This window comes from Bradysia coprophila (genome assembly GCF_014529535.1).
Source record: "Bradysia coprophila strain Holo2 chromosome X unlocalized genomic scaffold, BU_Bcop_v1 contig_38, whole genome shotgun sequence".
Taxonomy (NCBI): domain Eukaryota; kingdom Metazoa; phylum Arthropoda; class Insecta; order Diptera; family Sciaridae; genus Bradysia; species Bradysia coprophila.
In genome coordinates, this window is record NW_023503327.1 from 567762 (window position 1) to 584444 (window position 16683).

The 16683-nt window shown below is 41.0% G+C and overlaps 1 protein-coding gene across 2 annotated transcripts in view; it reads right to left on the reverse strand.

Annotated features, from left to right (window-relative positions):
* LOC119069621 (E3 ubiquitin-protein ligase highwire) overlaps nt 1-14852 on the reverse strand; it is a 74017-nt gene extending 59165 nt beyond the window's left edge. The window contains exons 1-18 of one of the 2 annotated variants that reach the window (XM_037173713.1): nt 14511-14852; nt 14267-14321; nt 13854-14192; nt 13431-13784; nt 13050-13367; nt 12662-12982; nt 11269-12600; nt 11035-11201; nt 9565-10972; nt 8997-9497; nt 8718-8930; nt 2621-2851; nt 1350-2546; nt 1029-1282; nt 638-958; nt 426-573; nt 257-359; nt 49-184 (exon numbers count right to left, since the gene is read on the reverse strand). In XM_037173713.1, coding sequence (XP_037029608.1) covers nt 49-184; nt 257-359; nt 426-573; nt 638-958; nt 1029-1282; nt 1350-2546; nt 2621-2851; nt 8718-8930; nt 8997-9497; nt 9565-10972; nt 11035-11201; nt 11269-12600; nt 12662-12982; nt 13050-13367; nt 13431-13784; nt 13854-14192; nt 14267-14321; nt 14511-14578 — 7466 coding nt within the window. In that variant the 5' untranslated portion in view covers nt 14579-14852. Of the gene's footprint in view, nt 1-48; nt 185-256; nt 360-425; nt 574-637; nt 959-1028; nt 1283-1349; nt 2547-2620; nt 2852-8717; nt 8931-8996; nt 9498-9564; nt 10973-11034; nt 11202-11268; nt 12601-12661; nt 12983-13049; nt 13368-13430; nt 13800-13853; nt 14193-14266; nt 14322-14510 lie in introns of both variants that reach the window. The other variant, XM_037173714.1, reaches the window with a different exon arrangement.
* Between the last annotated feature and the right edge of the window lie 1831 nt (nt 14853-16683).

The following is a 16683-nucleotide window of genomic DNA, read 5'->3' on the forward strand; positions in this document are numbered from 1 at the left end:
CTGGACTGTATACCACTCTCGAAATCAATTTTTTTTTCTTGTACTCACCCGACAGGCAGATATGAGTCCAACGCTTGATTGACGGTAAATACAGAATCTGAAATGGCTAATCCCTTCGACAACAGGGTCGCATGAGCCGCAATTGTTTCTTCCACATTGGAAAAGTCTTCCGACGGATTGTCACCTAAGATGTACGTGTTCAAATTAGCCGACCATATTAACTGCTTTAAATCAATCAATTGCGCGAAATGCATACCTGGCAGGGCCAGATCTCGTTTCATCAGATGTGATGTGCACATTCCACCAAGGTAAGCAAGTTCACATTCCAATTTTGTAAGACTTGTGTTCGGATACGGGAACTATGGTGCATAAACGGATTTCATGGATTAAACCAACACCAAGGGAAAATGCCGGCGGTTACTCACCAAAGTGGGATTTTCGTAGCCAATAATTAAGCAACGGAAACCATATTTGTTTGCCAATTGATCACGTGCGTAATTCGATGCGGTTTCCAATGAAAATTCAATTTTATTGCCGGGCAGCACTAGCGCACTTTGTGACCACTGGCATGTTCTGTAAAGAGATTTTCCTCTAGAACTTTTGTTTGCTGCGCATTTTCTTGATGAGCCTAACTTACGTGTTGTAAACCTTGACAACGAAACGATCGTCACTCGATTCCTGGGCATTCGAGCTTTTGAAATTGTCGCTGTCTTTCAGCGATGTGTACGAGCTGATGCAAGCATTTTTACAAATCGAAAATTTGTCACTGTGATAGCTGTCGAAGAGACCCTTCGAACCATCACTGAACATCGACTGCTTGTTACTGTCCCAATTTACCGTTAAATTGGACGATGGTTTTGTTGGAATGGAAACGACCAAATAGTCTTCCGGCTGCGCAGTTCCGCATTGGTGATCAAATTCAACGGTAAACCATTGCACACACGGCGGAAACTCGACTCTGAAATGGTCAAATGGGACAGTTGAATCAATTGAGAAATCAATGCCAGATGAACGGGCTCTGTTCATACTTGTAGTTGCTGATCGATGCACTCTTATAGGGATGATCACTTTCGATGATGCAATAGTGATTACTGGTGCTGTTAAGATCGAGCAAATGTTGTTTGGCCTCCTCCAAATCTTTGGCGAAGAAATTTTCCTTTCGACTCTCTTGCATGATACAGTCTTTCGGGTCGATTACTTTATCCTTGCTGCAGTACAATTGATTCAAAGCGGATACATGTGGTAGAATGTCACGAATAAGGCTAAGGATTTGGACCGCACTCTGCATGGGATCAAGCAAATAGAATGTTTACTATGCCAAACGGATAGTGGCCAACTCAGAAACTTACCTTCGGATCATTGCTAGCTAAAACGGAAATGTGGGCCAATACCAACGGCAACAGGGTATGAAACATGCTGGCCGATTTGTTCTCAAACAGTTTTAGTGTTTGCAGCACATTGAAATCCGAACTGTCATCTTCCGATCCGCTGCGGCCCACTTCATTCAGCAAGTTCTTGATGTTGCTGTTGTTCCCATTCATTTTCGAAATGCGTCCGTTTTTCAAGTTCTTGTCCTGTATTTCCGACTCTTTGACCAGATCCTTGGGATGGATTTCTGTCGCTCCGATTTCAATTTCGAATTCAAACGGATTCGTCGATCGTTTGTCAAACTTTAACGTCTCCATGATGCCCTTCGAGAACGATTCGATACGTTTCGACAGATCGCGTGCGGTCGAAACGTTATGCTGGTCAGTGAAACTACTCGGTGTGTTGGTTATGTTACTGTTATTAGCGAACGTAACGTCCAAATGTTCCTCGATTGGAGTGATATTTTGCTCGGAATCGACCGTTTGCGTATTGTTGGACGAATTCAAACTTTTCTCACTGGGTGACATCGAAGCGGCCAGTGTATTTCTGGTTAAAATCAACAGTTCCGTACATTTCTTGGTTATATCACTAGCAATCTGCAATGCAGTGTCTCTAGCGTGCAGTTCATTCAATGCTTTGCCAGACTGCGCTTCATTTTTCACCGGATTCGTGTAGTATATCAAACAGGGAATCTGACCTCGAGCGGTTGTCGTACCGTTGAAACTCAAATCACAGGGAAAATAAGAAAACGAAGTTCCACATGGGCCTCGAACGGTGGACAAACCGCCGTCTCCCGAACACGTACGGGCGCCTTGTGAACACAATCGTATCGCATATCGGGTGTTTTCCTTGATATGAACCGGTCGTTCAAATTTCACTTCAGCCATTTCGTTGTGAACAATTTCCTGATCGTACGTGCCCGATACCGATTCAATTGTCTCCCATTTATGCTGAGACTGCGACTCAATGGCATCGTACAACAGTTCCAACTGATATTCATAGCTTCCCGATCCGGAATAGATCATAGCACCGGCTATTGCGATTCCCGACCGATTGACACTGAACGAAATTGCATCCGGTCCGAAATTTCCGGTATTCCACGTACGACTCGAATCACAGCGCGCGAAGCGACTGCTGGTGCAGAGCAACGTTCGTGTGGGAGGAAACGACAATTCATTCTGAAAAAATATTAGTTCGATACGCATGACATCATTGCTCAACCGTTTCTTGCTTGTAAACGAATTCAACTTACATCCGACGCACAACTTTGATACACAATTTCGGCCAGAACTCTGGCCAACAAATGACAACAATTATCGATTAATTTCTGATTGATTCGTCTGTTGAACGAGATCACATATTGATTGCTTCGGTTGTAAATGTTTTCGATTTTGGATTTGATGGGATGCGAAATGATGTCCAGTAAACGGACGAGGACGTCTTTAAATGTCCAAACGTTTGTTAGAAACTCACTTTTCTCACGCTGGAATTGAAGAAAAAAAAATTTAAAAAAATTGAAAATCATTTGGAATCTCTGATGCATACGTCAACAAGGGTAGGTCGAACAATTGAATAAGAATTTGTATGCAACAGCTACCTATGTTCATTGGTCAATTGAAATGAAACTGCAAGTTGCAGAAAATGACAAATTTTAAAATTGAACTCAACGAACGTCAAAATTGCGCTCAATTCGCACCAGTTGATTTTCTATGCACGGTCGCAAGGTCATTGATTAAGGGAAAAATCATTAGTGTGAAATTTGTAACAGACAAACTGCATGCATTCAATGCGATTCCACTAGAGATACGCGTGCGTGTATTGTAAGAATGGTAACATCCATCGATGCACGAATGTAAGCACCCAATATCTGTGCTATAGAAGTCAGTGCTAAACAGCCGAAATAAGTTTTATAAGTTGATTTTATTGCCTGCCCTGCGCGAAAGTTGACCATTACGTATCACTTTTTCCCCAGCGAAAATGGTGCATTACGTGGAGAATATTTTCGATTCATTTTACGAGAAGTCCTTAGTAGTAGTCACCTTTCACATAAAGCGTGTTTTTCTGTGTAACTTGCTTCGGTAAATGTTTTTCGACAAACGATCCGATTCGGAGAAGAGATCCTGTGGGGGGATTGGATTCTTTTGAAAACAGTCGACCGAAATCGGACGCATTTTCCAGTGGATTTTTTTTAATGATTGCCCAGAATTAGACGAGTGCAGAGTAGACTCAAGATACTCCAACACAATTCGATACGTCTATAAAAACGCTACGTCGTGTATAAAACTTCATAAAAGCACTGAAAAATTCAGAATTGGCAGAGGTGTACGACAGGGTGACTCCATATCACCTAAGTTATTCACATCGATTCTTGAGAGTGTTTTTAAGAAATTAGACTGGAGTGAAATGGGTATAAACATAAATGGAGAGTACCTGAGTAATCTCCGTTTCGCAGATGACATCTCCCTGATAGCAGCTGATCTAGATCAGGCGCAAATTATGTTGCAACAGCTGAATGAGGAGTCAAACAAAGTCGGCCTCAAGATGAATTTGTCGAAAACGAAAATCATGACAAACATTGACGACGACAGAGACATTAAAATGGGTGATACTGTCATTGAACGAGTCGACAGTTATGTGTACCTAGGTCACAAATTGAAGTTGGGTCTAGACAACCAAACTGCAGAAATAAAACGTAGAATTGGTCTTGCATGGGCAGCGTTCGGAAAACTCAGGCTAATTTTCAAAAGCAAAATGAATAATAGTCTGAAACGTAAAGTGTTCGATACGTGTGTCCTTCCTGTGCTCACATATGGAGCGGAAACGTTAACGTTAACAAAAGCTTCCGAAAATAAATTAAGAGTGGCACAAAGAGCTATGGAACGAAGTATGCTCGGAATTACGCTCAGAGATAGAATGACAAATCAATGGATTCGACAACAAACAAAAGACGTTGATGTCATGGAAAGAATAGCATCTTTAAAGTGGAGCTGGGCGGGACATATTGCAAGAAGGACGGACGAACGTTGGACCAAAAAGATCATGAACTGGAGACCACCTAAAACACGACCTAGAGGTAGACCACCAGAGAGATGGAGTAATGGTATAAAGAGAATTGCAGGCGCAAATTGGCAACAAGTGGCAACTAATCGTTCGGAATGGAAAAGAATTGGGGAGGCCTACGTCCAGCAGTGGACAGAAACAGGCTGAAAAAGAAGAAGAAGCCCAGAATGGTATTCGACCCTAGAAGCCAAAACCACTTTCAAAAAAATTCTTCGAAGCTTATACGGCTCGTCGGAGGTGGTCAAAACCGAAAACATTTATTTACAGCTATTTTCCTAGTTACATGAACCGTACAGGGTTGTGTGGGATGTCATTAGAATAGGGTCTTCTTGGACTTGTGGTTCATCGACACTGAGATATGTGTAGTTGATGTTTTCAACTTACACTTTTCTTACAGAAATTTCTCAAGGTAAACCAAACGTACGTGGTCGTGTGGGGTGTCATTAGAAAGGTAATGTTGTTTCTCGGCAAGTAGTAATACCCTGAGTTTTGAGTCATTTTTCGGCTGAAAACATCAACTACACATATCTCAGTGTGGATGAACTCTAAATCCAACAAACCCTATTTGCCTCGAAAGTACATGCAATTACACAAGCTTCGAAGGTTGTTTTCGAAAGTGGTATTGGCTTCTTGGGTCGAATACCTTTCTGGGCACATATAAAAAAGTCCACTGGGAAATGCGTCCGATTTCGGTCGGCTGTTTTTCTAGGCATTTTCAAAAAGAATATCATGTGAGGGTTTTCAATGATTGTCTGAGGATTTTTATGGATTTTCCTCGTAAGTTTTTGAGGATTGTGTTGGATTTTCAAGACCTTCCTTTATTTTCCAACGGATTTTCTGCGACTTTTATGATTTTCTGATGTTCCAGACGCAAAGAATGGAAAATTTGTTTTCATTACGTTTCTTCACGATTCAGCGATTTTCCTTGGTGTTTCTTCGCATTCTGTAGATTTTTCTTGGTGATTTAACAAATCAAGCAGAATGATGATGATTTTCTTCCTTTAACGAAAGGTAACGCAAAGGTGTTCGATCCCTTTAAAACGGTGACGGAAAAACGTTTTGTTCGACCCATATGAGCAGAGCCTAATATTTGGGAATCGTTTTTGAGAATTTTTGGGAATTTAGGGAATTTTTATAATTAAAAGCTCGTAAAAGATCAGGAAAAGTTCAAAAACCTTTAAAAACTATGTGCAAGCACAAAAAAAGGATTTTTTTTGGAATTTTAGTGAACTTTTGAGACTTGGTTCCCAAATATTATGCTCTGAAGGATATAATTCTTGTCGATGTACTCGCACCAGCCAGAGCGTATACTCTACTTGTAGGTCTCTCCAAAGCCGACATTAGTACAACACTACAATAATTCAAGAGCAATCTACACTCCGACCCCCTATGAAATACATTTTTGATGATAACTTTTTATTCGAATTATTTTTGAAAAAAGTGGCCTCATCGTTTGGTGCCAGAACATATAAGGTTTCGATAGCCACTGGAATTGTCCAGATTGATGTAGTGTACTGAGAAAAAACTCAAAACTCCTAAAATTTGTGTCTTTTGTGATATTTTTTGGACTTTTGAGTTTTCTCGGCGTAGACTGCATCAATTTTGACAATAAACCGCGAGCGTTAGTCCATATTATTTTTATTTCAATGAACACATCAAAAACACACTGAAAATGTATATTGATATTGGAAAAGTGGAATTTGAAATTCTTAATTTCAGTCTAAAAAGCCACTCCAATTTTCAAAAAATCTCGCGCTTGAAAAAAAACAATTTCGCGACTTAACAAATTGGGATGTTTTATTTGTTGACAGTTTGTTTTAATTGTGATCACCGAGATAACCAAACAAGAATAGACCGGCTGAAGCCTGGTGAGGTCTTTTTCATTTTTTTTCAATTTCTGTTTACTACTAGCTTGGTACTCATTCAAGTACCACTTTGGTATTCAACTACCAAATTTTGGAATTATGAATAGGCAAGCAAGCCGATTAATTTCATCAGTCGGTGTGCAGCTCTCAAACAGTAAACATATCTACAACATCCGTATTAGTAAACTACCATGTTGGTAGTCAACTACCACTTTGGTAGTCAGTCAACTACCACTTTGGTAGTCAGTCAACTACCACTTTGGTAGTCAGTCAACTACCACTTTGGTAGTCAGTCAACTACCACTTTGGTAGTCAGTCAACTACCACTTTGGTAGTCAGTCAACTACCACTTTGGTAGTCAGTCAACTACCACTTTGGTAGTCAGTCAACTACCACTTTGGTAGTCAGTCAACTACCACTTTGGTAGTCAGTCAACTACCACTTTGGTAGTCAGTCAACTACCACTTTGGTAGTCAGTCAACTACCACTTTGGTAGTCAGTCAACTACCACTTTGGTAGTCAGTCAACTACCACTTTGGTAGTCAGTCAACTACCACTTTGGTAGTCAGTCAACTACCACTTTGGTAGTCAGTCAACTACCACTTTGGTAGTCAGTCAACTACCACTTTGGTAGTCAGTCAACTACCACTTTGGTAGTCAGTCAACTACCACTTTGGTAGTCAACTACCAAATACTCGATTTATAAATAGACCAGCAGGCCGAATAATTTCGTCAGTCGGTGTGCGTCTCTCGAGTAAGAAACATCTTTGCTGCTATATAGTTTGGGGGTCTAATTACCAACAACTACCAAATTGCAATGTCTGCTATGAGCGATTGGTTACCAGATAACAAATAATAATTGATTTGCCTGGTGTTGGTTTGCTCATAGTAGCATTGCAATTTACCACCGAGGTAGTCAACTACCAAATATTTGAGTTATAAAAAGGCAAGCAGGCCGAATAATTTCGTCAGTCGGTGTGCGTCTCTCGAGTAAGAAACATCTTTGCTGCTAAATATTTTGGGGGTCCAACTACCAACAACTACCAAACTTTCAAATTGCAATGTCTGCTATGAGCGATTGGTTACCAGATAACAAATAATAATTGATTTGCCTGGTGTTGGTTTGTTCATAGTAGCATTGCAATTTTAACTTTTATCAATCACATTTTATTTGTGACACAGACGGACGGACGGACGGACGGACAGACGGACGGACGGACGGACGGACGGACGGACGGACGGACAGATGAAGTGCCCACAATAGGTCTTTTTTTCCTATGGAAAAAAGACCTAAAAACCAACACTAACAAACAAAATATTCCTATCAGCTGACAGATACCTAATATCACATTTCGCTTCTTTAGAGTTTCCGTACGTGAGTTCATCATGGCAGTGATTTTTTAAATTAAATTCTATAAAAAAATATAAAAAGTTTTTATAACAAAACTAAACTTTTATTAAAAAAGGCTCGCGGTTTATTCTGGTGGCTATCGAAACTTTATATGTTGTGGCACCAAACGATGAAACCACTTTTTTCAAAAAATATTCTAATAAGAAGTTATCATCGAAAATGTTTTTCATAGAAGGTCGGAGTGTAGACTGCTCTTAAAATAATTATTTTTGAGTTATAGCCGCAAAAAGGTCTTCGGTACCCACTGACATGCTTTCACCTTTGAACACTTTAACCGAAAATTTAAAAAAATGTTCGAAAAAAATGGAAGATACGATTCTCTAGAATTGAAGACGAATCTATCACTCCTTAAAATCGGAGACCACTTGTTCCCCTATCACCATCACCTCCAGTTTTGGCGATATGCCGCTTAAGCTCAATTTACTGAATATATTACATTCAATATGTTCTGAAATATTTGTTGTGTTTTTTGGGAATTTTAGGGAATTTTTTGGGAATTTAGGGAATTTTTGGGAATTTTTGGGAATTTGTGAGAATTTTAGGGAATTTTGGGAATTTAGAGAATTAATTCCCAAATATTAGGCTATGCATTGCATATGAGACTATCCTTTTACGAAATGTATTTCAACGTGTCCAAAGACAGAATGGAAGACATTTTATCCGGTTTTTTTAGTGCATCGAAAGAGATTTAATGCGTACTATACTACAGCAACCAAAAATGTATTTTTCACTTTGGTGTTTCTTAACACTCTTCCGTGTTTCTTGGCTGTTCTTCTTTGGCGATTTTTCTTGGCAATTCATCATTTTTGGTTGATCTGTCTAATCACAGAGAAAAATCTCCAGAGTGTGAAGAAACGCCAAGAAAAATCGCCAAGAAACTTAATGAATCGCAAAGAAAAAAAAAAATTACGATTGGACTTTGGCGACATCTAACGGCTACATGCCCTTTGTCGTTTGAAAACGATTAAAAAAAGTCGAAACTCAGTTCTACCTTCAATATGGTCAATTCTTACCTGAGTCCGATAAATCATTTGTTCGACTAGCACCGGATACTGATGATTTTCCGTACTCAAAAGCATCGGCAATCCGGAATTATCACTGGGACTGACAATCGATTTACTTTCACGATTGGACGACAGCAACGAAAATGTGCTCCTAAGTTTCACATTCGGATGACAGAGTCCTGCTATAATGGCACTTAACAGTCTGGAATGGTAGTTGTTGCCCTGAAAATGTAAGATCGGGTTAAAAAAAACGGAAGCAAAGATGACAGGTTTATGTAAACGACTAACCTTTTCCTCCTGGGCCAACAACTCACACAAGCAATTCCATTTCAAGTTGGATGTGGGATAAAATACGTTGAAACACGACAGAAAGGTGGTATGACATTCGTCCAAAATTTCCATCGTTATTTCGTAACCGTCCAGGTCGACGTCACTCGGAATCTCGTCGCTCAGAATCTGAATCAGTAGAGATCGTACATCGCCAATGCATTCGGCCAGCTGGAGATTTTCCATGTTAATTTTCTTGGGATTGGTTGGCGTTGTGGCATCCATGCTGCTGCCCATGTAATACTTTGCCGCTGGAACATTTTTCGATGTCGATGGGCCCTGGTTCAGCACGTAGATTTGTGTCTCCGATTTCTTATTCGCCGGAACGGTTTGCGCTTTGTCGACCTTAGCAAATACGTTGTTCGGATAAATTTCGTTTGTGTATTTGCGTAGCAGTCGTAGACACGCTCTGTTGATGTAAAATAAACGACTTAAGGTTGCTGTCGTTTGCGGAAGTTTTTTCTGAAATAAACCAAAACGAAGGGAGTGATTACGAAAGTTCTGTTCGACATAACATGACGGCTCTTACCTTGTCTTTTAACTCGGTCAACGTTGTCTTAAATGACGACCATGCCCAACTCAGAAGTGATACCAAACTCTCAAAGCACTCTTTGGTGACTGTGTTCGCAAACAATCGAGATATCTTGTACACTGGGTCGAGATCAACGGGAATGGGTGGTTGTTTCGTTTCCTGCGTTATAATCCGATATAAGATCGACGGTATTTGACCCGAATTGACGTCAGTTCCGTTGTTCGCTTTCTTAGATGTTTTGAAATTGAAAACGATTTGATCTTCTGTGGTAACAGTGGACTGTCCCGACGAACCGCAATCACTTGACGGTCCCGATATTCTCGCCCACACCAAATACCACTTGCCCGCATTGCCGGTCAACGGTTTCGGTAGCATGATATTGTACTTGCTACGAGCTGGACATTCGTACGGAATTTCTTCGGTTTCCGATATCAGCACACCGTCCTTTTCATATCCGCCGCCATCACATCCCAAATCGAAGAGTTTCAGCTTGCATGTGTACTCACCACGTCCGCCAAACATAGCAAAGCCACAAATTTGAATGTCGCTGTCTGCCATAAATCTAATTGCTTCGACGCTGTGACCCGAATATCCCCAGCCACCGCCGAAATTTTCGAATCGTGACACGGCTTGAAAATCGCTGCTCTCCGACTCTTTCGTCGGGCTGGTCAACGATCGAGGACGAATCTGTTGAAAGCATGCTGGTAACGAGTCCTGGCACGACGTCAAAATGTCCAAACAAGCTAGAATGTTCAACGATGCCTGATTGCGAGTGACTTGTACTTCGGGTTTCAACGGCAGAGCTAGTTCTGGCGACAGAATCGCCCTCAAATTCGATTGTCCTTCGCTGTCCATAATTTCACTAGCAATAACATTGTAGCACATAATCTTCCGGGAAATGGCATCAAACACCCACAGCACACCAAAATACGAGTCTAAGGCAAATGCCAATTGTGGCATGATTTTGTCGATCGATTTCTGTTCCGGTCGCTTTCGTTTGCGCTGATCGCCGAATAACATATTTTCATCGAATATCTGGTTCCGTGCCTCGTGCACACTCTGTGACATTCGGTCCTGGTTCTGATGGAAATTATTGATTTCGACATTTTGATTGCATTTATCGGACGCTAATTGAGTGATTGCATTGTTGTTCGTCTGGATGATTTTGGCAAATTCAACTTGATTCGCATTGTGGGCGTTGCAGTTACCATCACGACGACATATGGCCAGACAGTTGAAGGATAGCAAATATTGCGGTATCAGTAAGATGGTACTTTTGTCAGCGACGATATTCACTTTAGACAGCATTGAGCTGGTTACGAGAGATTCGTCAATTTTGAAAAATGTCTGATCGCCACTAGCACTGATGAACGTTGCCTTCTTTCCGTAAGTGGGCCCAATACCACTGAAAATGGAAGAATCGAATTAGTTTCCGTTGAATATGAACGTTTATCATCGAGAGCTTACCAAACGGCTCCAGGCGAACAGTGCCACAAATATTTTTGACGCTGACTCCCAATGTTAGACGAATTAGACGATTCCTCGTTGCCGTCATCGGATTTGCTGGACAAATCTTCTGGATAATTAGAAGTTTGTTGCACGGAATCCGCGGGCAGCCTTCCCAGTTGTCCTTTCTGCAAATGGAGGAAATTATTTTCGTTTTTGTTACATCGACAGTAAATCAACTAGTCAAAAATTCACCTGATTGTTGCCGAATGTGTAGACAATTCCTTTTGTGGTCAATAAGGCAGTGTGATTGCTGCCCGCTGTCACTTGACAAACCACACCCGCAACTGTTACTGGACCATATGGTCCCGTTTGTGGTTGTAGATCACCGGTTCCCAGTTGACCGTATTGATTGCTGCCGAAGGTGAAAACTTCGCCGGCAGACGTTAATACAACAGAGTGGTACAGACCGCAAGATATTTGAGTCACTGGATTAGTCGTTGAAAATGACAGTTTTTGCGGTGGTAATGGTGCGACGCGCTGACCATCACGCTCCACATCAGAGCCAAGGTTGATGTCGTCTTGCTTTTTGTCTTTCTGATTGCAAATCAGACTTTTACTACGTTGCCGGATCAAGAAATTGAACGGCCTCTTGTCCTTCCCATCCTGACTGCATTCATTTTCTTGGAAGGCAATGCACGTCGAACAGGCACCACATTTCGAGCAACCGGCATCGCCATGACCACACGCGCAATTAGCTCCGGGTAATCGATGTTCCAATGTCGTATTTTGTGTCGATACACACGAAATGTTGTAGCCGGTACATTCACGACAAATCGAACAGACGCGACACTGTCCTTGGACGACAATGTGATCGTCATAATCACAGATGTTAGATGCATCGTATTTGTAAACGGTGGGCTGAGGTTTGATTTCGTAACCATCGGTAGGTAGATTTGTTCCGCATTCTTGTTTTTGTCGACCGCACTGTCCTTTATTGTTCAAACCGAACGTAAACACTTCTCCTTTGGAATTCAATGCGACACAATGAGCCTTGCCTAGCGCCACTTGCGTAATGTGTTCATCCATCAAGCCAGTCACCACACCAGCTGCGTCACAATGTGCATTGTCCTTTCCGAAAATGATCAGTCTACCGGTTTTGGTGACAAATGCCGATGTCCCATTGTTACATGATGCATGTACCACAAAGTGACCCTCAACTTTGGTTAATTTTTTCGGCTTTGCTGGCTTCGGTGCCCGACGATTCTTCGACGTATCGCCATCTTCACCGCGCCGGGCTGTACCAGCAAAATACACTGTACCATCGTCGTTTACCAATATTGCATGGACACCGTCGTGTCCAATGGAAATTTGCACAATGTTCGACATTTTGGATATTATCAATTCGGTCATGCGAAGCACCGGATTTTTACCAACAGATTTCAAACCGAGCTGAGCCGATTTACCGTAGTGGTAAACCTTACCGTTGGCCGATCGAACGAGACCGAATTCTTTGCCGCACGTAATGGCAACCACATCCTGGTCGTTTGGTAGTTTCGGTTCGAATTGATTGAATGTGGCCTGAATCTGAAAGAAAATGTTGCGTCGTCCAGCCAGAAACAAGAAGGGAAGAATCGTCGGCACTTACCGCTTGAATTTGATTTTGATTTAAAACTTCGTCTTCGAATGATGCGTAGCCAAGGGTACGAAAGCTTTTTCGGGACAACTTTAACGGTAGATCCGAAACGGTAGCTCCGGTCGAGTAAATCTGTTTCACTACCAGTGCGTCATCTTTAGCTGTAGAGATGATATTGATGGAATCACCATCCGAAAAGAGTAAAGAATGTTGACCTTCCCTTGCCATCGGCAGCGTCACTTCAGAAGCATATGCAATTTGGAGTGTCTCAGTGTTTATGATCATCATCGCTTCAACGCTTCGTTTGGACAGTTTTTTGTAGAAAAGATTATTCTGAGGAAAGAACGAGCGACGAACGGTTAGAATGTCTATCCAGCGAACTGTTAACTCAATCACTTACTCCACAGAATCCGATCCATCCGTTTTTCTCCCTTCCGAACTCATTGTTGACCGCATACACATATCCACGGAGTGTTCCGTTGAAACCGGTACCGATTTTGATCAGACTTTTTCCGGTCAAAATGAAAACAAACTTGCCATTCGATGCGATACATGGCTGCAGACTGTACTGAATGTTGGCGGGAAGTTGATTTTTCAGCGAAAATTGCTCGATTAGCGAATTGCGTGGAATGCCGCTTTTGTAGTAATCGGGTTTCGTTGGCTTCCCCAATGCTACCGAATAGATGCTGCGCTGAAGCGTTGACAGTACCAGTGGCAACTGAACAGATTTTTATTTTTGGATTAACTCACTTTACCGGCGAACATCAAATCAATTAACTACCTGAATGCTCTGTGTTGCAAGTACTTTGGGAGACATAAGCAGAGCGGCTATTGCCTTCAGTGTCTTCCCGGTGTCGCCTCTAGCCACACACAATCCTAACAGAGCCGAACAACCAATTGCCGACCAATTTGTTACCTCGCTACTCTGTGCCGCCGTACTAGGCAATGTTGACAGTTCCAACAGTAGATCGTACAACGGTTGAATCAAATCATTCGGTTCCGATTTGAAGCTTTCCGGTATTTGACCCTGTATGACATCGAACAATGCACGCAGTGCTTTGGTGCATAGCATGGGACTGACATTCCTTGCTTCAGCAATAAGTTCGAAAAGGCCACGTAATCCAGCGCCGACAATCTGAAATGTGATGCACTAAAATTGTATCGAAACTCGATGGTAATACGGTGATGAGTGTGCTCTACTCACCTGTGGCACTTGCAACACAATCTCCTTCTCTGTCGTATCTTCGGTGAAACTGTCATTTTCGCTATCGTTATTATCTTGCGATTTGGTCTGGCCATTGTGACAGCGGCACTCGACCGTAACGCCAGTCTTACAGGACGTTGCACAAATACAACAACACGACACAGGTGATCTCTTTCCGCTGACATCCTGTGGCACTCCGTAGATTTGCGACGATTTAGTCTCGGATTCAAGAACGAAGGAACGAACAGCCGAAAATATTGCAAATTTTGAAGCGTTCGGTTCGAGTTCAATCTGATCGGAATGACTCAACGATGCAGTTGGATCATTTTGTTTGGTTGTCTGGAAATTAAGTGTAAACGAAATCGTCGTGCACAATGAATTGAATATGGTTGCAAGGCGCATCATTAACCTACCTTTCGCTTATCGGGCTTTTTCTTTCGATTTAATGACCGATCGGCTGTAGTTCTTCTGTAAAGAGATAATTCAATTTAAAAATGAAATAAAAAGTCAACAGACGTAGGAAAATCGATTAGGTCAGCGCGACGTCAGAACGTTTTGATTTTTAATTCAATGAAATTCTGATCGATCAACAAAATTGAATTCAAAAGGAAAACAAAGTGCTGTTGTTTATTCGATGCAAATTCAAAAACAACTTACTTGTCACAGCTACTCACGTACAATTTGTGGAATTGTTCACCATATTTTATCGGTTCCAAAAGTCCCATGGCGATTCGACCGAGGAATTTTCCTGGTCTGCCAAATTACCGTCAATCGTTTCTTATGAATTAAATTGGAAACATGAAAACGACCAGAACGAATCAAAAAATGTTTTCTGCGAGACGAAATTTCTATTGACTTTTTGTTTGAAAATCAATAATCAAGCGGCAAATCAATTCCGAATGTCAACACAAAGAAGAAAAATGTTTGAAACAAAAAACACAACAAGAAATGTCACTTTTTATAATAACAACAATGGTCATTGGTACATTCGTAAATGGAAAGCCCACAACTTTGTCTAAACAGCTGAAATGCCTATTAATTTAGCAAGGACAGCCTTCCAGTCGGAGCGAATTTTTAGCATTAATATGCACTTGATGCAGTAATTCAAAAAGTAAAATGAAACCTTTCATCAAATCTTCAAATTTCACATGGAAAATAATAATAAACATTAGTGACATTGCGCAAGTCCAGTCATTTCTTTTATTCCTTCTCAGCTGCAGCAAGTGTAGACGAAAATGAGGAGAAATAAGAAGAGTGATGACATCATTTTTGCAACTGTCACAACACAAAGAGCGCATTTACTTTGAAAATTCAACATTATTTGCTTGGATTGAGGGTTCACCCGGGCACAAGATTATCTTTTTTATAAATCCTCCAAGATTTTGTCGTCTAAGTTTGCACCTGAACTTTTATCAAAACATTCCACTTTTTAGTATTTGTACCATATTTAGTAAGGTTTGTCCATCTTTCAAAAATGTTTTTTTTTATTCCCGATTTTATTTTAGGCGACGATTCGCGTATCTTCGTAACTCTAATTCGTTAATTCGTAACTTGACAGTTGAGTATTTAAAATCCCATAAGAACTGTCAAGTTACGAATGCTTTGAGAACCGGTTCCCTAAAGGTTTTCTTGACTTAACAAATTATCGAATTGTCATCAATATGGTGCTGTGCTGATCGTACAGTAATTACAGCGCTCCCACAGTGTCCTACTTTCCTATTTTGTAAATTCGTCCTACTTGTCCTGAGGGATTCTTTTGAAAAACAGCCTGCCGAAATCGGACGCATTTTCTATTGGAATTTTTTATATGTGCCTAGAAAGGACTTCGACCCTAGTGGCCAAAACCACTTTCAAAAAAATTCTTCGAAGTTTGTGTGGCTGGTCAAAGGTGATCAAAAACCGAAAAGTTGCAATTTTCTTACAAAAATTGCTCCAGTTACACGAGCCGTACAGGGTCGTGTGGGGTGTCATTAGAAAGGTAATCACATGTACTATTAAGCCGAATAGGGTCTTATTGGGTTTAGAATTCATCCACACTGAAATATGTGCAGATAAAGTTTTTAACCGAATACGTACACTGTTCTTACTGAAATTTCTCGAGGTACACAAAATGTACATGGTCGTGTGGGGTATCATTTGAAAGGTAATTTTATGTGCTTTTGAGCCAAATAGAGACTAATGTGGTTTGGATACATATGCGATGAAAAAGAAGTTGAAATGTTTAAGTGTCCATATTTCATCGCATATGTATCCAAACCACATTAGTCTCTATTTGGCTCAAAAGCACATAAAATTACCTTTCAAATGATACCCCACACGACCATGTACATTTTGTGTACCTCGAGAAATTTCAGTAAGAACAGTGTACGTATTCGGTTAAAAACTTTATCTGCACATATTTCAGTGTGGATGAATTCTAAACCCAATAAGACCCTATTCGGCTCAATAGTACATGTGATTACCTTTCTAATGACACCCCACACGACCCTGTACGGCTCGTGTAACTGGAGCAATTTTTGTAAGAAAATTGCAACTTTTCGGTTTTTGCTCACCTTTGACCAGCCACACAAACTTCGAAGAATTTTTTTGAAAGTGGTTTTGGCCACTAGGGTCGAAGTCCTTTCTAGGCACATATAAAAAATTCCATTAGAAAATGCGTCCGATTTCGGTAGGCTGTTTTTCAAAAGAATCCCTCCCTATACTGTCCTGCGTAGGACATTTTTGCTAAACCATTCTCATACATTTCTATAAAAATAATAAATTTCGAATGGATTCACACATTGTATGATTGATTCGCAAAATTGTTCGACTTCCGTTAGTGATTCATTAG